General features: G+C 37.7%; 1 protein-coding gene across 8 annotated transcripts in view; it reads right to left on the minus strand.

The window, feature by feature from the left end:
- Positions 1–21,255, minus strand: part of LOC141389602 (uncharacterized) — a 114,022-nt gene that overhangs the window by 38,213 nt on the left and 54,554 nt on the right. For 4 of the 8 annotated variants that reach the window (XR_012409118.1, XR_012409117.1, XM_073961369.1 and 1 more), the window contains exon 3: positions 7,622–7,879. Coding sequence is in view for 4 of the 8 variants with exons in the window: in XM_073961369.1 (XP_073817470.1) it covers positions 7,622–7,879 (258 nt within the window). In the remaining 4 variants the exon portion in view is untranslated. The remainder of the gene's footprint in view (positions 1–7,621; positions 7,880–21,255) is intronic. The other 4 variants (XR_012409120.1, XR_012409119.1, XM_073961372.1 and 1 more) reach the window with 1 other exon arrangement.

Genomic DNA, 21,255 nt, shown 5'->3' on the forward strand with positions numbered 1-21,255 from the left:
GGAGGGTATAATTGAATTTGTCATTCCGTTTGTAACACATTGAAATATTCGTCGGAGACCCTATAAAGTATATATATTATTGATCACAATAAAATCCTAAGTCGATCTAACCATGTTCGTCCGTCCGTCTGTCTGTTGAAATCAAGATACATCTCGCAATTTTTAAGATACCGAAGTTTTTATTACTTCCAGGATGGTTGGTATTGAAAATGGGATATATCGGTCCACGTTTTGATATAGCCCCCATAGAACGGTACCTCCCGATTTTCGCTATTTTTGAGGTTTTAGCTTCATTATCCCACCAAAATGGCTGAAATTTGGTATTTAGCCATCGTTGGGTGTATAAAACTTTCCACCTGAAATTTGTTGGTATAGGTCTACACCTTCACATAGCCCCCATAGAACGGTACCCTCCGATTTTCGGTATTTTGAAGGTTGTGGCCACAATAATCCACCGAAATGGCTGAAATTTGGTACTTAGTCTTGGTTGGGGGTATAGAACTTTGCCCAGAAATTTGCCGGTATAGGTCCTCGCCTTCATATATCCCCCATAGAGTGGTACCTCCCGATTTTCGGTATTTTGAAGGTTGTGGCCACAATAATCCAACAAAATGGCCGAAATTTAGTACTTAGTCTTCCTTGGGGGTACTGAAGTTTCCCCCAGAAATTTGTCGGTTAAGGTTCACGCCTTCATATAGCCCCCATAGAACGGTACCTCCAGATTTTCGGTATTTTGAAGGTTGTGGCCACAATAATCCACCAAAATGGCTGAAATTTAGTACTTAGTCTTCCTTGGGGGAATAGAACTTTCCCCCAGAATTTTGTCGGTTGAGGTTCACGCCTTCATATAGCCCACATAGAACGGTACCACCCGATTTTCGGTATTTTAAAGGTTATATTTTAAAGGTTTTTGGGGTTTAGGACGCTTTGCAGGTTAAAAATAGTAAAAATGGTAACCTCAGGTAAGTAAAGGAACACAACCAATAAAAACTGGAAGTGGATTGGACACATTAGAACAAAGATAAAGAGACATGGTTTTAGCCCTAAATTGCCCCAAAAAAGTATGAACGAGTAAAAAAGAATCAGCTAGCATATAGACCTAAAGATCCCTAATATAAACAAGTAAGCAAAGGCTATAGTAGGGACGGGGCCGACCATGTGATACCCTACACCACTACATCTGTGCATAAGCTTTTCATTTGTAAACATTTCTTTTAAGGGAATATAATCCGACTACCACCAAACATAAAATGCCTCTTTCTCTCTGGGATCCCCATAAGCAACCAAAATTTCGTGACCAACCGATCAAAATTGCGACCTGTAGCGTGATTGCAAAAATATGGCTTTGCCGTTAGAATATCCCTACTAGAATCCGATATATTCACAAAGAATAAAACTTTGAATGTGTCTCCACATGAGTTTTTCCCCATTCCGACCCTAAAGTATTATCCGACTATCATCAAAATTAATAGATTTCTTCCTCTGTGGGGGCCCCATGAACACCCAGAATTTCGTGTCTATCCGATCAAAATTCCAACCGGTAGCGTGATTACCAAAAATGGAAAAAATGGATATTTTACTGACTTTTGCGATATCTCCGTTGTTTGCCCACTTACGCCAACATACTTTGCATCAATATAAAGAGATCTTTTCTTCTTCCATTGACGGGCTTTCCTTATGGAATACTCCTACCAAAATCAGAGATATTCGCATAAGAAAAAAACGTTGACTTTTCTCCACATAAGATTTTTGCTTATTCTGACTCCTGAATATTATCCGACCATCACCAAACTTAACAGGCTGCTCCTTCTGTGGGACCCACATCAACTCCCAAAAAAATCGTGTCTTGCACAAAAAATGGAAAAAGGGATGCATTACCGACTATTGCGATATCTCTGTTGTTTGACCACCTATGACAACCTACTTCACATCGTTGTAAAGGTGATATTTTCTACTTTCCATGCCAGGTTTTGCTTTTGATATACCCCTTATAGATGCGGAGATATGGACTTTGAAATAAAACGTTGACTTTTTCTCCAAATAAGTTTTTTGCCCATTCCGACCCCTGAATATTATCCGACCATTACCAAAATCAATAGGCTTCTTCCCCTCCGTGACTTTCATCAACACCCAAAATTTGGTGACGACCTGTGGTGTGATTACAAGGTTTAGATGGACAGACGGACGGACGGACACACATAGCCAGATCGACTCAGCTCGTCGTTTGGTATATATAAGTATGGGTCTACGACCATTATTTCGATGCGTTACAAACTTTTTGGCCAAAACCAACTTATAATACCCTCCCCACATAGTGGTATAGGGTATAATTAGGAAAGAAATGTCGTCTTTAGGAACAAGCCCATCTCCGATTTTGATCTGTGTTTGGAAGAAATATTACAATCTACAATGTTTGGGTTGTAGCCTTCGATCATTTGGCGTGTTAACAAGTATTCTGCCTATAAAATACCTTTAGGATACCTTCTTTCTATACAAGGCTTTTATGAGGTCATCACCTATTGAAGGCCTTTATGAGGTCTTCTATGTACAAAGACTTTTAGGAGGTTTAATATCTATAGAAGTCCTAGTAATATCTATAAAAGACGACATCCTTTCTATAGGAAATTTTAAGGGATCTTCTATCTATGGAAAACTTTTAGTAAGTCTTCACCTTATCGAAGGTCTTCTATCTACAGTAGACCTTTATTAGGTGTTCTATCTACAGGACACCTTTAGGAGGTCTTTTTACATAAAAGACTTTAGAGACTCTTCTACCTAAAGAAGACTTTTAGACGGTTTTTATGTATAGAACACCTTTAGGAGTTATTATATGCATAAAAAGAGGTCTTCAGTCTACATAAGATCTTTATGACTTCTTTATATAGAAGACTTTAAAAAGGTCATCTATCTACAGAAGACCTTTAGGAGTTCTTTCTATAGAATATTTTTTGTAAGTTTTCTATCAATAGAATACCTTTAGGAGGTCTTCTTTCCATAGAAGTCTTTTAGGGAGTCTTTTATCTATAGAAGATCTTTAGGAGGTCTTCTATCTACAGAAGACCTTTATAAAAGAAAAGGCTTTTAGGCGGCCTTCTACCTATAGTATACTTTAAGAAAGTCTTTTATCTATGGAAGACCTTCAGGAGGTCTTCTATCTACAGAAGACATTTAGAAGGTATTTTTAACGTCTTTTTTGGGGTCTTCTTTCTATAGAAGACTTTTAGGAGGTCTTCTACTTTTAGGAGGAGACCTTTAAGAGGTTTCCATTCTACAAAAAAATTTAGGAGGTATTCTATCTACGGAAGACATTTATTATAATAATGTTGAACAATTCTATCTACGGAAGACATTTATTATAATAATAATGTGACGTAAGGGATGGAAGATACCAAGGAACGGTCCTGACCGGCTTTAACATTGCAAAGCCCAGAATTTATATTGCAGAAAATGGTATTGAATGTATACCGCCCATCCAAGATGAGGTAAAGACAGCAATACATCGGTTGAAGAATAATAGGGCAGCAGGAGCCGATGGCTTACCAGCCGAGCTGTTCAAAACTGGAGGCGACACGCTGATAAGATGTATTCATCAGCTAGTTAGTACCATCTGGCAGGAAGATACTCACAAGAAGGGAGATAAGACTGCATGCTCTAACTATAGGGTCATAAATCTACTCCCTACGAGATAATTGGACCATACCAATGCGGCTTTAGACCTGGCAAGTCCACCATTGACCAGATATTTACCCTGCGGCAAATCCTGGAGAAGACCCAAGAGATGCAGATCGACACCTACCACCTTTTTGTCGATTATAAAGCAGCCTTCGACAGCCCCCTACGTTCAAAGGTATTCGAAGCAATGTCTGAATTTGGTATCCCCGCAAAGCTCATCCGGCTTTGTAAAATGACTTTAACTGACACCAGGTCCTCACTTAAAATAGGAAAGAACCTCTCCGAAGAGTTTGGTACCAAAAGAGGTTTCAGACAAGGAGACAGCCTTTCGTGTGATCTCTTCATCATCCTGCTGGAAAAGGTTATACGAGAGGCAAACGTCAAAAGAAGTGGCACAATGTCCATAGGACCACGTATGCAATGAATGAACCAATTTTGAAAGCACTTAGAGAATTCAACAGAATTAATAATCTGCACGCTATAGACTTCTCTAGTAATGTTTTAAATTTTAAACATATGTTACAAACAATTTATTATTGAATTTTATGATTAAGCATTAGTCTGTAAGGAATTTGTATTTTTCCATAGACGAAATAAATAAATAAATATAAACATGTCCAATCTACACCAATAGTCACATGTTACTTACTTATGCTGATGATATAGACATCATGGGCCGATCAGTAAAAGAAGTAACTGATGTCCTTATGAAGGTCGAAGGAGAATCTGCTAAAGTGGGTCTGGCGGTAAACGGTGAGAAGACCAAGTTGATGGTGTCGACGCGCAATGCGTCAATTGAGCTCGGACCAACTGTGGAAGTTGGTTCCTATAATTTTGAGGTAGTAAAAGACTTTGTCTACCTCGGCACCTTCGTAAACATAACAAACGACATCAGTTGTGAAATAAAAAGACGAATTTTATTGACCTTTGGTTTAAGTAAGCAGTTTAAAAACAAAGCCACAGCTCGTCAAACAAAAATATTGCTCTACAAAACACTGATACTACCCGTGCTGATGTATGGCCTCCGAAGCCTGGGTACTTGCGCAAGCAAACATTGCAGTGCTTGGTGTGTTTGAGAGAAAAATTCTTCGAAAGATCTACGGACCAATCTGCGTTGACGGTGAATATCGACGTCGCATGAACCACGAGCTGTATCTGCTATACAACGACATCAATATAGTTAAACGTATCGAGATGCAGCGATTGCCTTGGCTAGGCCATATCATAAGAATGAGCGAAGATGAACCCGCTAAAAAGGCGAAGCAAAAAATAGAAAGAAATGGAGATCATTTCTTAGTTCGGCCTATGGAACAATTGTTCTGTAATGGGCCAGCTAAGTAAAGAAGTAAGTAATGTTCCACAAACATCCCAGATGGGACATATCAATGAGTGCACCCCGATTAATATTAGCTCAATGATATGGGACCTACAGTTTATCGCCGAACGGCGTGTCTTAAGACACCAATTGTAGAGAAGTTTTACATGGCTAAAATACTCAGGAAATGTCGCCAACATTACTGAGGGGTATTTTTACCACCGCTGAAAATTTTGATGTTGTCTGGCCTGGGAATCGAAACGCAGACCGTCTGAATGCAAGGCGGGTGTGCATACCACTGCACACAAGACTTTTATTAGGTCTTCTATCTATGAAAAACCTTTAGGATGTATTCTATCTACAGAAAACCTTTAGAAGATCTTCTTTCTATAGAAAACTTTTGGGATGTCTTCTATATATAAAAGACCTTTAGGAGATCTTCTAACATTACGAGTAGATGAACTTTGAGAGGTCATCATCTACACCATACCTTTCTTTAGGATTTCTTCTATCTTCAGAAGACCTTTAGGAGGTCTTCTATCTACAGAAGAACCTTGGGAGGTCTTCTAACACCAGATGTTAGACCTTTTAACTTTAGAATACTTATAAGAAGAGACCTTTTATAGGTTTTCTATAAATAGAAGACCTTCTGTAGATATAAGACTTTTTGTATTGGGTTAAAGTATAGAAGACATTTTATAGCTTTCTCGAAGATGAAATACAGGGTGCGGCTAAAGTTACTATATGATGTAAAACAATTGTAACTTCTTTGCTTGCGAGTATTTAACTTTTTCTTTTTTCCTATTTCAGAAATTAAACTTGGGAGAATATTTAAAAATGGAACGCTATACAATTGCGCAAAGAACTAAGATTGTTTTTCTATTCATTGAAAATCATCGTTCGATAATTAATACACAACGTGCATACAGAAGATTTTATGGTGTAAGAACTGCTCCAACGGGTCCAACCATTCGTTCGTTGGTGAATGATTTTGCTGAATATGGGACTGTCGGAGATTCAAGACGTACGGGCAGACCTCGAACTGGCAGATCGGCCGAAAATATTGATGCTGTGCGACAGAGCGTCGAAGAAAATACGGAGACATCAACAAGAAGACGATCTTCCCAGTTGCAGCTTTCTGACCGCACTCTTCGTCGAATTTTAAAACACGATTTGCACCTCTTCCCTTACAAAATCCAACTAGTCCAAAAACTAAATCCTGAGGACTTCGTATTGCGCTTGGAATATGCTAGAGCAGTTTTAAATCTCGTTGATCAAAATGAAAATTTTTTGTCAAATTTAATGATGACCGACGAAGCGCATTTTCACTTGAACGGTTTCGTAAATAAACAAAACAACAGATTTTGGGTATCTTCATCAGGACAACATTCAAGAAGAAATTGATCGTATACCACAAGAAACACCCAACAAAGTTATGGAAAATGCTATAAAAAGAGCACATTTTTGCGTTAGAGAAAACAGTTCTCATTTAACTGATATTATTTTTCATAATTAATGTAAAAAATAACATAAAATAAACCTTTTTTGTCATAAATTTTTTTGTTTTTTTTCATTCCATTCAATAGTTATTTAAAAAACAAATCATATAGTTACTTTAGCCGCACCCTTTACCTCCTCTTCTTCAATAGATATGTGTTCTATAAAAACACTTATTTTAGGTGTTCTATACCCCGAAGAGCTACTGTAGAAAGAATAAGTAAAGGCCTTTCGTAGATAGAATGTCTTCCAAAGATCACCTATAGATGGAAAATGTTCTACAGGTTTTTCATAGAAAGAATAGCTTCTGTAGTTTTCTTAAGAAAAAATACCTTATTACAGTCAACTTTACACAGGAGACCTTTTTTAATAGTAATATTAATTGTTCCACAAAATTCCCTCCCAGAAAGGACAAGGCAGACTTCTCTCATATCAGAGAGTGCATCCTGATTCATATTAACTCAATGATATGAGACCTACTGTTCATCGCCAAGTCTGAACGGCGTGTCTTATGACACCACTTGCAGAGAAGTTTTACATGATTGAAATGCTCAAGAAATGTCGCCGATATTACTGAGGGTTATTTTACCACCGTTGAAAGTTTGATGTTGCCTGGCCTGGGAATCGAGCCGCAGACCTTCTGAGTGCAAGGCTTGTCTGCGCACCACTGCACCAGGTCTGTTCTTCATATGTTTTTCAGCATTATATATGTAGGTCCTCTAGAGATATGAGACCTTGTATGTTTCTTCAAAAAAAGAAGCCCTTCTATATGCATTTTACATATAGAAAACCTTTCAAAGATTGACATAGATTAAAAATAATAGAAGAACTTCTGTAGGGTTCAGCAGAATGAACACCTTATTTGGTTTTCTATTCAGAGAAGACCTTCTATAAGTTTACTATAAATCTACTATAGGTCTTTAGTAAATAGAAAACCTTCTATAGGTTTTCTGTAGTTATAATATCTTCAATGGTTTTTCCACATTAAGAAATCAAATTTCTATGCAGAGAACATATTCTTGATACCTTTAGAAGATGAAAGACCTTCTCTTCATTCAGACATTTTAACTCTTCTCCATAACACTAATCCATGAAAAATTAGGTGTGCATTAGCATGTTAATGTGGGGTTAGCTTACATTTTGTCCACTCACGTTACTGACTAAAACCCCGCAATAATCCGGTGAACCATCTTTGGCCAATAGATTTAGACTGAATCCCACGGAATCGGAGCCATCGCCCATTGCCATACACGCCGGTGTTCGATAATCTCGTGCATGAACTGCACCACTATAGGGCCCGTCCATTTTCACTTTGATATTCATGGTGCCCGCTTTACATGTGGCCGATACACGTGGTGCAAATTCTGTGGGGGCTGAAGCATCTTGGGCGGATATCTGTAAAGAAAAAGTAAATTATTAATTAATTATTTTTGTTCTTAGTTAGATTAGGTTATTTTGCTTACAAAAATTCTAAGTTTTTCTCTCTCAAAAAAATATTTTGCTAACAATTGTTGAAGAACATTGGTAGGACATTTACTTTCTAATGTCTGCTTGGGGCCAAAAAAGCACATTTACTTTCCATATACGTACATATGTATGTATATTTATGGATCAAAAATATACAAATCATTCCATTACTCACGTACGAAGCCCTCCCTTTATTTAGTAAACAAAACGAAAACAAAATTTGTACCTACAGCAAAGCCATTTCACTTGTAATAATCCAGCCTCCAAAGCATGTGAAAATACATCATTAATTTTACTTTAATTTAAGTGTTGAACAAAATTGTAAAATTAGAAAAATGTTGATAATTAAATTTGGCCCTCTAGCCGCCTAAAGGCTGGACTATTAATTGGAGATGAAGACAGGTAAAGTACTGTTTTAATAGCTTTACAAAAAAATCGAAAAAGCCTAACTTGTAACTCAACATGAAATATTGTTCTAAAAATGAATATCCAGAAAATGTGTCCATTAGAAAAAGAAAACGAAAGAAGCACCAACACTGTGAGACACCAAACATTATGTAGAACATGGCTTAATGGATTAATGACCGCCAACTGTTTTTTAAAATGCATTGCCAAGAATATTTATTACCACAAAATTTCATACACAGCTACATCATGAGAAACACCCGTCGATGATCAGAGGAAGAATTTATGTGTGTCATGTGGCTTGTAATTGCTATGAATCTTCGTCATCTTCAGCAACATCATAATCGCCTTCTATGAATGGCCACAAAACTTTTATTTTCTAAGCTCAGCATGTGGAAAATTAATCCATTTACTCGCAAAGAGCTATCTGTGGAATGAAATTAATGGCACCAAATTATTTGGAATTTAATTTTGTTTCCTCGGCAAATAGCGGATGCATAAAATCTTTATTTCTAAGATTGTTGGAATGCCAGTTCAATGGAATCAAATGAAGTAGAAATAATTTCCTATTTTTCTTCTTTTTAAAGGTTTTTGTTCTGAATTTTAATTAAATTAAAACTTGAAAAAAAGCCATTGATTTTATCTTAGTAAGAATAAAGGTGACTGGTATTTTTTCCGAATAATGGAAATTTACAACAAGTAAAGAAGTGTCAGTAGGTTTTGCCGATAGAAAAATACCTTTACACAAAGGAAATTAGTAAACCAAAATATCTTTTAGTCTTTATGCCAATAAAATATGTTCAAAATATGTTTTAACTATTTCCATAATTTTTATAGGCATCGTCCTTGAACGGATATTCAATGTTATTCAGCATTACATTTCGTCAAAATGTACTTACTTAGCTGGCCCATTACAGAACATTTATTTCATAAGCCGAACTAAGAAAAGATCTCCAACTCTCTCTATGTTTACTGCTTCGCTTTCTGGAATACCGCGCCTTGTCATCTCTTCATCCACTTGTTTGCGCCATCTATTTTTTGGTCTGCCAATTCTGCGTGCACCGCCATGTGGCCCGAATTTATACGCCTTTTTAGCGGGTTCATTATCGCTCATTCTTATGATATGGCCTAGTCAACGCAATCGTTGCATCTCGAAACGTTTATCTATACTGATGTCGTTGTATAGCAGATACGACATCGATATTCACCGTCAACGAAGATTGGTCCATAGATCTTTCAAAGAAATTTTCTCTCAAACACACCAAGCACTGCCTTGTCTGCTTGCGCACATACCCAGGCTTCGGAACCATACATCAGCACAGGTAGTATCAGTGTTTTGTAAAGCGTGGTTTTTGTTTGACGAGATGTGGCTTTATTTGTAAACTGCTTACTCAGTCCGAAGTAGCATCTGTTGGCCAACATTATTCTTCTTCGAATTTCACAACTGATATTATTTGTTGTGTTGTCGGTGGTGCCGAGTTAGACGAAGTCCTTTACTACCTCAAAATTATAGGAACCAACCTCAAAAGTTGGCCCGATCTCTATGGACGCATTGCGCGTCGACACCATCAACTTGGTCTTCTCGCCGTTTACCGCCAGACCCACTTTAGATTTTTCAAAGGTATCAGTTACTTACTTTACCGATCGACCCATGATGTCAATATCATCGGCATAAGCAAGTAACATATGGCGGTTTGTATATATTGTGCCACTTCTTTTGACCTTCACATCTCGTATAACCTTTTCCAGCAGAATGTTGATAAGGTCACACGAGAGGCCGTCACCTTGTCTGAAACCTCGTTTGGTACTAAACTCTTAGGAGAGGTTGTTTCCTATTTAAACTGATGACAGAGTATCAGTTAATGTCATTCTACAAAGCCGAATGAGCTTTACAGGAATTCCAAATTCAGACATGGCTTGGAATACCTTTTAACGTAGGGGACTGTCGAAGGCTGCTTTGTAATCTACAAAATGGTGGTAAGTGTCGATCTGCATCTCTTGGGTCTTCTCCAGGATTTGTCGCAGGGTAAATATCTGGTCAATGGTGGATTTACAGGCCTAAAGCCGCATTGGTATGGCCCAATTATTTCATTGACCATATGCTTTAGTCGTTCGCACATTATCCCTGACACCATCTTGTAGGCAATAGGGAGAAGACTTATGCCCCTATAGTTAGAGCATACAGTCTTATCTCCTTTCTTGTTCACAGGGCACAGGATGCTCAGGCTCCAATCGTCGGGTACTCGTTCTTCTTGCCAGATGGTGTTAACTAGCTGATGAATACACCTTATCAGCGTGTCGCTTCGGATCGTGCTGCCTTATTATTTTTCAGCCGGTTTATTGATGTCTTTACCTCATCTTGGCTGGGCGATATGCATTCAATACCATCTTCTGGGATTGGATCTGTGGTATCTTTGCCGTTTGCGCTACTATCGGATACCATATCCTGATCACACTATATGTATCAGTTACCAAATTACCTTGCTGGTCTCTACAGGAGAATGTGTCTTTACCAAAGCCATCAGTTTGATGTTTTGGTAGAGCTTTCGGACTTCATTCTGGCTCCTGTACATCTCGATTCTTTCACACTCCCGCCTTTCCATTTCTCTCTTTTCCCTGCGGAAAAGACGTTTCTCCTCTCTTCTTTTCTCCTGATACCTCTCTCGTGCGCTACGCGTTGCTACTGATTGTAGAGTAGCCCTATATACCGCATTTTTCTCTTCGGTAGCATGTAACCCCACAATATATAGGCTGTTATACTAAAACATGGCGGTTATAAATAACAAGTACATGTCAGAAGCACCCGATAATTGATACAATATTGAATCCGAAATAAACTTTAAAATTTATCCGGATGCGTGAATGTGATGTAAATAAAAAAAAATATTATGTTGTGCACTGTTAGGACCAAATTGGGAACTACCTTCGAAAGTAATGCTACCCAGTAAATATACCGTCGTATTAGTGGTTGCTGTAAAACTCAAATCTTTTTAAGCTATCTGGTTAAAGTTATACTATGTCCAAATTTAAAAATTTTGCAACCGGGACTGGCTGCATCCATAAAGAATGGCGAGACAGGCGAATTTGTTTTCAATGAAGCGTATCGTGTGGTCCCAGTCCTAATGAAGGACATGTGTTGAATATCGTGCTGTCAATTTGGGCCCAATATGAATTGAAGCGTCTGCACCGTCCGGACATCTATTGTGCTTAAACCACTATTGTTTGCCCTGGCAGATGACATTCTTCAGCTAAGATACATGGGGGATACCTCTGAACGACATTCTATATGTTAGAACTGCCTGTGCAACTGCACCAGTGTGAATGCTATTCGAACCGGCCTTTGGTCTAGATGTACGTTTGGAAATATCTCATGAGATCATGGAGACCTCTCCTGACGTGCCTGGATGGGCGAAGCCTGTCCACAAGTTTGTGACAGGGATGCTCACGGCGATAACACTCAAGCATCTACAGCATTGGCAACATCTTGTTGTACTGATGCACCACTACATTCTAATCCTCCTTATGAATATGGCACACTTTTGTCTACCCAGCCTTCAGGGCGGCGTTTTGGGAAGACACCATTCGTGGTCAGATTCAAAAAAACGACAACAGGCGTGGTCAAAAACATTAAGCACGCCTGTGCTCATTTTGACACCATACGGTGTTGATTTTCAATCGACTTTTCTCCCTCTGTGTAGAATGTATCCTATCTGTAGAGGATCCTTTATCTATATAATACCTTCTACAGGTCATCTCTAGTTAAATAACTATGAAACGGCTTCCATAGAACCTATAGAATGTATTCTATCAATAAAAGACATATAGAAGGTCTTCTATCCATAGATGGCATAAAGAGGACCTTCTATATATAGTGGACCTAAATATGGTGTTGTTTTTATAGAAGATCTATGAATGGTATTCCATCTACAGAAAATTTATAGAAGGTTTTCTATGTACAGGATTCCTAAAGAAGGTGTTCTATCTATAGGTATTTAATCTATGAAGCACTTAAGGAAAATGTTCGATCTTTAGAAGACCTGTTGAATAACTACTATCCATAGAAGACTTATAGAATGTCTTCAACGTATATAATACTTGTAGAAGAACTTCTATCCATAGAAGACCTATAGAAGCTCTTCAATCTACAGATTGCCTAGAGAAGGTTTAGAAGACCTTCTGTAGGTCTTCTATCTATATTTAGAAGACATAAAAAAATTCTCCTACCTATATAAACTCTATAGTATGTCTTCTGGCTATAAAAGATCTATAGGCGGCCATTTACGAGTACGACGACATATATAAAATATTCTTGCTATAGAAGATCTTCTATCTTAAGAAGACCTATAGAAGGTCTTTAGAATACCTATGGAAGGCCTCCTATCTGTAAAAGGCCTGTGGAGGCTTATAGAAGGTCTTCTTTCTATGGAATATCTATGGAAGTTTGTATACCGTCAAAAATGTGCCTCATCGAAATAATGGTTTTGGACCACAAATTACATTTTAGACAATTTAGAGTCAATTTAGTCTGTCTTTCCGCATGTCCCAAAAGTGTATACGATAAATTTCGAACGAATCAATCGATTTTGTCTACATTGTACGCTTCATAATATTTTGTCCAACATTAGATAAAGTTCGAAGATGGGTCATATTGGGCCACCCCTTTCGGCTACCTTCCACACCAAAGTTCAAAATGTTTCGCTAAAATGGTGCGCACGATAACTATCGAAGAGAATTGATGTAGCAATCGATGTAAATAAATTTAATGATATACAAGTCGAAATATTTTTTCGAAGAGTATATAAGGTTCGAATATGCACTATATCGGTCAACTCCATCAAGTAGCTCCCACACAAAATTTCAAAAATTTTCCAAAAAGTGTATTTTAGGGACATGTCTAGGATTGTTTTAACATTTTTACAGCAGATTGTCGCCATGTCCCTTATTGTGAGGGTATAACTTTTTTCGGAGGCAAGTCCATACATCACGATTACTTACGAATTGAGTAGCCGATTTGGCCGAAACTTTGGATATTGCAAAACTTCTTCCAAACTTCCAAAATATCTAGTTCCATGAAGGTCCTTATGGGACAACACATTCGGATACCTTCCTCAGAAAAGTGGAATTGTATCTTAAAAAATCGTATAGCTGGTGGATACGATAGTTATCGAAAGGAGTGTCATTGTTCCAACCCTTGCAATGTCTATTGTAATACTTGCCGACCCCGATCCGCGTTGCTTACCCGTCGTAATGAGTTTTAATCAGGGATTCGACTCCGAGAGTGAATTTCTATACCACTAAAATGAATAAAATGTGCACAATTTTTTAACTTTTTCCTATATTTTGGCCTATATAGGCTAATCTGTTAGTTTTTCCTTACATCTTCTTAAGGAAGTACATTGGTTCGAATATAATACTGAACATAAATATGAAGTAAAAATCATATTGTTTCTGCTCAATCTTACATTGAAATAGCAACAAAATACAACGTAGAAAATTTTTGCCCGTTTTACGGTTTTTTTTGCACGAGCATATTCTTCTTTCAAAATTTGTGAAAATTAAGGGGCAATTCATGTCCAAGTTTTAAACTGAATGTAAGCCTTAAAAAGAGACCCCCAGTTGTAAAGCCCAAAAAAAGCCATTTTTCATGATTATTTTTTCTGAGAAAACTACGAACATGTTTTGATAGATTTTTTCTTCATCTGAAAGAGAAAAATATTACGAAGTTTTATGGCAAATGATCGTCTACGAAACCCTGTTTTTATTAAAGCATTTTGCGGTGCCAACTCTAGCTCGAAAACTATTAAACCGATTCTCATATATTTTCGTGACCAATTTCTAAATGTCATTTTGAGAAAAACACGTTTGTAATATATATGCTGCATACAAAATACAATAAATGTTTCCATTCCAACGCTCATATCTAAAGAAAAATTGCTCCGATCTTGTTGAAAATTTGACCACATATTCAATTCTATTTATACATTTTATTTTTTTCCGAAATTTACAAGTGGGGATCGCCCCTTAAACTAAAATTCAGCGCACACATTTTGAACGTTGGTGTGCTTTATAACTTTTACCCGATCCTACATAAATGTTCCGGTGAACATTTTTTTACAAAATTTCATCTTGCGTTAGTTTTTCAGTTCAAGAACAAAAAGGATATGGAAGGAACAGAGCTAGGACAAAATATTCGACAGAAAGGCAGCTCACTCTATTTAACTGAAAACATGTCATCTCAAAATGATGAAACGATATCTCCAAACAGAGATATAAAGCTATTTTCTCAATCGTTCTTGGGGGTCAATCAAAAAATTCATTGCGATATAACTTAGAAGTTTCTGCTATGTGATCCTTTGGGGTTCTTAACATACCCAATAGGGGCTTTCATGCCGAAAGGGAATTTTCCACCCCAGACCTTCCCTGATTTCCATTTTGTGTCACGGGTATTCAGTAGGATTTCCCATAGAGACCACAATTTCCTTACTAGAAGACAAGTACGACTTCTCATAAAAAAACAAGTTGAGAAGACCAGTAGACCTTTGTGAGAAGACCTGTAATTCTTCTGACAATAGGGGTTAAAGGTCTAATCTTAATTCGATTGTCACAGAACTTTACTTTTGTTTTCAAACATTTAAAGGATCGATTGGACCAACAAAATAGGGATAAGTTGACTAGACGTCAGAGGATAGTATATATCCTGTGAATTGTCCTCTAAAATAGTGTAATATACCGTTTGTATATATGTTTTCTTATCGCTTTCTTTTAAAATAAATAATGATTTTGAAAAAATTGTTGGTGTGCCGAATTTAATGTTATATTTCTACAAGGTAGAAAAAAAATTTGCCCGAGCAATTTTGCTGGAGTCGGAGTCTGAGTCGAAAAAAATAACTCCACACCGACTCCGACTCCAGCAAAATTGCTCGACTCCGACTCCGTAGCCCTAGTTTTAATGACAACTTTTTATGGACTTTATGCTTGACAATTCAAAAAATAAGTATTTTCTACCTCACTTCTTCGGTCCATTGTCAAACCGTGGAGGATTTTAAATTTACCAACAGATTTTGTCTGTAACCTTTCCCTTCTCTTACGGACTGTCGGATTTTTTCGTTTATTGATGCTGTTTAGGATTTGTTATCGCTCATGTCCCCTGTCTTTGTCCTAAAGCGATCTAATTATAAAAGTTAAAAAAATGTTTTTTCAACTCGTATGCTCGTCTTGGTAACTGGTAACGCCCTTTTATTTAAGTTTTTTTTTGTTTCCGTAAGATAGGCGGTTAAACTTTATGACGTTTTTACTTTGTTTTTAATTATTATTTGTTTATATTATATTTTTTGTCACGCCTTTGTCAATACAGTTTGTTCTTTGTAAATATGTATATTATCACAGTTTTGAGTAATACATCTTTCATGTCCGATCATGACTCACTGAATTCTCATTAAAAAATTCTACGAATATTTTTTTGTTCACATTATTTCTACGATGAGTAGACATTTCACATCTGGACAGCTGAAAGGTTTTTAGACCAAAAAATAAAAAAACAAACGAAATAATTGATATTTATCTTGGCTTGCTCTAAGCTACCCTTTACTTCTTAACCAAACATTCTTTCGCTTAACTCGCCACAAGACAGTTAGACAACAGACAGCAACAAAATCCCCTCCTCTCCTACTGTGAACAAATCAAACAATTTAAATGAAGCTTAAACGACGGCTAGCATAGCAATAGCAGCTCACAGATATGACGAAAGAACTGTTAAAATTTTTGATTGCGTACCTCTGAGCTTTACAGTCTGCCTGGCCGGCTTTGTGTGTGGCTGCTGGGCTAGATCTCTGTTAAATCTGTGCGAAGTTCGAAAAAACATCAACTCGAAAAGAATTTGAATTCCATTCCGTTCATAATCGGTTCTCCTTCGTTTTATGTGAAACACTGCCGCTGGGTCAATAGCCACAATACCAACCAAATCATGACCAAACAAAAAACGTTTACTATTGACCACACAAAGATCTTGTGATGATTTCAGATGGCGAGTTGTGATTAATTTATGTTTTATTAGGCCACGAAGATATTGGGTATTCCGAACAGAAAAGAAAATAATAATAATGGACAGTTGGTGATTTTAATTGCTTAAATATTTGTTGAACGCTCGGCGGCAGCAAGATAATCGCATTTTTAGTAGATTCTTAATGGAGTTATTGATTCCCAGTTTAATCAACAGCGAGATTGATGAATGTCTTAAAAGTGGAACACTACTCTATTTGAATAGCATTTTATTGAATGGATAGTTGGATGGATTTCTTGCCACGAGCGGTTACAAACAAACAAAGCTGACCTGGTCAAATGCTATTACTAAAAAATAAAATGTTTCTTTACCACCAAGGCAAAGACGCAGATTCGTTTATTTTTAATTTGTTAATTTTATAAATTCAAAACAAAGATGAAACAGGATACATAGAGCCTATAGTTTGTCTGGAATGGAACTTGCTTGGATGTTGCCAACAACTTTTCCTAAAAGTTTTAATTTAGCTCGGGTAATTGCCTTAGGTATAAACCTTTATCTATTCAACTTTTTTAGATCCTCTATGTTCGTCTTGTAACGTAATGATGTAATCTAAGATTATTCTTCACAACTCTCCTTGGAATCTATGTTCCTTCAGTTCGTATTGCTATTAAAGATTTCATGGGAGATTCGATTGCTTCCAGACTTCTAGCTATATTGACACTTGTTTTCAGATATACAAAATAATATTGCACAGCAGCGGAGTGTACCAAAGTGTTAATCTGTCTCCCATTCTTAATATATCGAATCACGTTGTGACACTAACGAGCACGTTTGCTGCCCATCTCCCGAACAAATAAATAAATGTTTTAACTTAGTTACTTAAACTTATTATTTAGTCGGGATGACGTACGGGAGGGAGTTTTTATATGGGGTTTTCATTAGCGACATAAAATGAGTCATTTCTCAAAGGAAATGTTTATAGACTTTAAAGGGAGCCGTAATAGGAGCCCTTAATTAAACTTTATTTAAATGGGATCTTCATTGACCCAACGGGAGTCTTAAAGCTATCCTATTGGGAGTCGTCATAAAGTGAGTTTTTATAAACTCTTAAAAGAGATCGTTATACACGTCCCGAAGGTCCGAAGAGACGGCCTAAAGGCGTCCTAATGGGAATCTTTATAGACTCTCAAATGGGGTTTTATAAGACGCCTTAATTGGGGGCCCTAATAGAAGCCCTGAAGGTATCCCAATTGTAATTTATTAAAACAGGGTCTTCATAGACCTCAAAAGGGAGTCTTAAAGCTGTCCTACAGTGAGTTTTTTTATAGACTCCTAAAGCGGATCTTAATATACACCTCAAAGAGTCTTAGAGAACGCCTAAATGGAGTATTTAAAGGCGTCCTAAAGGACGTCCTAAATGGAATCCTAAAGACGCCTGAAGGGATCTTTATAGACGCCCTGAAGATAGTATTCAATACCCTTTTTCAGACGTCGTTAAAGCCGTCTTCATGGTCGCCCAAAGGGGATCTTTTTAGACGTTCTAAAATAAGTCTTTATACATGCGCTAAAGTTGTCCTTAAATAAATCTTTATAGACGTCCGAAAAGTGATCTTTATAGTTGCCCTAAAGAACGTCTTTATAGATGTCTTAAAGAGGTTTTTACAGACGTCTTGAGAGGATTCTTCTTAAACACCCAAAAGGGGTCCTTAGAGACGATGTAGAATAAGTCTTTATAAACTCCCCAAAGTTGTCCTAAAGTTTCTTAGACCGCTCTAAAGATGGTTTTTATAGTCGCCCCAAAGGGAGTGTTTGTAGACATCCAAAAGAGGCCTTTGTAAACGTCCTAAAGTGAGTCTTTATAGACGCCAAAAAGGAATCTTTATAGACGCCTTAGGGTTGCCTCCAAGGAATATTTCCAGACGTCCTAATAAGAGTCTTCATAGAAACCCACATGGGGTCTTCATACACACCTTTGAAGAAGACTTTATATACTCCCAAGAGTTGTCCTAAAGGGACGTCATAGACCACCATACAGACGCCCTAGAGGGATTCTATATAGACACATCAAAAGTGTGTTAATAGACATCCTAATGAGGGTTATTGTAGACGCCCAAAGGGGCCCTTTTTAAATGTCCTAGAGAAATTCTTTATAAACTCCCTAAAGTTGTCCTAAAATGTGTCTTCAAAGACGTCAAAAGGGGAGTTTCATAGACCGTTCTTAAGGTGATTTTTATAGTCGCCCAAAGGGAGTGTTTCTAGACATCCGAAAGAGGCCTTTGTAGATTTCCAAAAGTGACTATAGACGCCAAAAAGGAATCTTTATAAACGCCATAAAGGTATTCTTATGAATGCCTCCAAGGAATATTTCCAGATTCCTAATTAGAGTCTTCATTGAAACCTACATGGGGTCTTCATACACGTCCTTGAAGAAGGCTTTATATACTCCCAAGAGTTGTGCTAAAGGGATATCATAGACGTCTGAAAGTGGTCTTCATAGACCGTCCTTATGGCGTCCTTATAGACCACCATACAGACGCCCTAGAGGGATTCTATATAGACATACCAAAAGGGTGTTATTAGACATGGTAATGAGGTTATTGTAGACGCCCAAAGGGGCTCTTTTTAAACGTCCTAGGGAAAGTCTTTAAAGACGCCCTAAAGCTGTCCTAAAGAGAATCCTCATAGACGTCGTTAGTCGATCTAAAGGAGTGGTCCAAGAAGGAGTCTTTTTAGATTCACCAAAAGGGTCTTAATAAATGGAGTCTTCATAGACGAGCAAAGGGACACCCTAAAGTTTTCCTAAATGGAATCTTCATAGACGTCCAGAGGGGGTCTTAATAGACCGCACTTAGGTGGTCAATATAGTCGTCATAAAACTGTTTTTTATAGAAGCCGCAAGAGGACACCCTAAAAGGCTATTTGTAGACGACCTAAAGGAAGTCATAGAGACGGCCAATAGCGAGTATTTGTAAAAGTCCTAAGGGGATGGTTTACAGTTACAAAAGAGGTCTTTATAGACGTCCTATATTGAGTCTTTATAGACGCCCTAAAGGGGATCTTTATAAACGTCCCAAATGAAATCTTTATAGTCGCACCAAAAAGGGTAGAAACGCGCTAAAGGAACACTTTAAAGACGCCTAAAAAGCGTATTTATAGTCGTCGTAAATTGAGTATTTGTAGACACCCTAAAGGGAGTCTTCACAGAGGCTTTATGAACTTTCTACAGAAAGTTTTTTAAACGCCCTAAGGATAAGACGCCCTAATTCCCCTAGACGCTTTGAGATACGCTCTATAGACGGTCCAAAAGGGGTTTTTATAGACTCCCTAAAGTTAGTCTTCATAGCCACATTTTATATTTGATTGAAAGAATCTTCACCTTGAAAGCCCACAATTTGTAACCGTGGGGCGAACGGTTCTCTTTACCAAATTGATCCAATGCCTACCGTCGATGTTTGTGTTCCTCTTTATTTCTACCATGGGAGCAGCATGTTCTTAAATGCCAGCTTCTAACACTTTTGTTCCGTGCGGATATTGAAAAGAACGCCGTAGTTGGTTTTACTCGCTCCGTTTGTCACCGTTGCACCTCCCTCAGATCAAGGTTGATGAGATGCAACGGATTTCGAGAATGGATGCATTTTTGAATTGGCTGAGGATTTGTAGCGATCCCTATTCCCTGTGTATACAACTTTCCCTCATACACCTCTACCTATTCCTGCACCGAATCAGAAAAACGCTGCATTCAATGCAAGTGCAATTTAACTGCGATGGTTTTCGTGGAAAGATAAAAAGGATTGTGGACTTTATGAGTCAAAAAAAGAAATATGATCATAGAGATCCAGGATATGACGCAGAGCGTAGAACGCATTGCGAGAAGTGAAGGTGCACAAGTATGTCCAGTATAGTGACCTCTAATGACCCGTGCATGGAAATTATGGGTAGCAGACAAGTGTGGACCTTTCATTACTCAAGGACATAGGCTTAACATTAGACCGCTTTTAGAACTAATTGTAAAGTGAAACCAGAACTAAAGGACTGACATAATTCCCCTTAACATATCCGTAGTGACACCAAATTTGACGAATGACTTCACTTTGTGAGCCATATTTTCTCTCGGGTCAAGCAACTTATTCATCCTCTTCTCCATTAATAACCATCCCACTTTATAACCTCCGAAGATTGTACTCCCCTCAACCATTGGAAATAAAGTTCGCAAGGTTTTAGAGAATTCGCTGTTCAAGGCTTCAAAAACCTCAAATTCTTTTGATGTTCGACTCGAATATCCCAAATTAGTCCTAACTTTGCAGCAGCAGAGGTATTTGCGAATAAACAAGTTGAGATTTTCGTACGTACCCAGATTCAAAGAATTGAAAGCCAGTGCATTAGTCGAAGAACACATGTTACGACATTGGAATACATACCTGCGAACTGAGGGTAACACTTAAGAAGCTAACAAACCCTGCGGAATGGTAGTTTGGACATCTGCCATGTTTAACGGCGTAGATGTAACAGTTTCGAAGGGGTGCAGGTTATTTTAACCGACAATTTGGAGAGCACCTCGATAACGACGTCTGCAGATGTGAATGCCGTTTGAGATTTCTTCCAGCGAAGGACGACGTTATCCGATATTGGTGCCCGGACTTAACTCCCAAAATAATTATGATTATGATTATATCCATCAATGAGCTCGGACATAACACTCAAAATTTGTTGGGAGTTTTGTTCGTCATATGTTCGCGGACATATTTCCCATGTCAATGACAATTTTGAAAGCGTGACCGGTATTTTCATTTGTCAAAGGATTTAAGACTTGGGATTTAAGTCGATTGCCGGTCGTCTTCTTAGGCTCACAATTTTTTAATAGGTTATAAGAAAAAGTCGAAGGCCCGTAGAGCAATACAAG

Source organism: Musca autumnalis, unplaced genomic scaffold (genome assembly GCF_047663935.1).
Source record: "Musca autumnalis isolate F117 unplaced genomic scaffold, ASM4766393v1 scaffold_1, whole genome shotgun sequence".
Lineage (NCBI taxonomy): Eukaryota > Metazoa > Arthropoda > Insecta > Diptera > Muscidae > Musca > Musca autumnalis.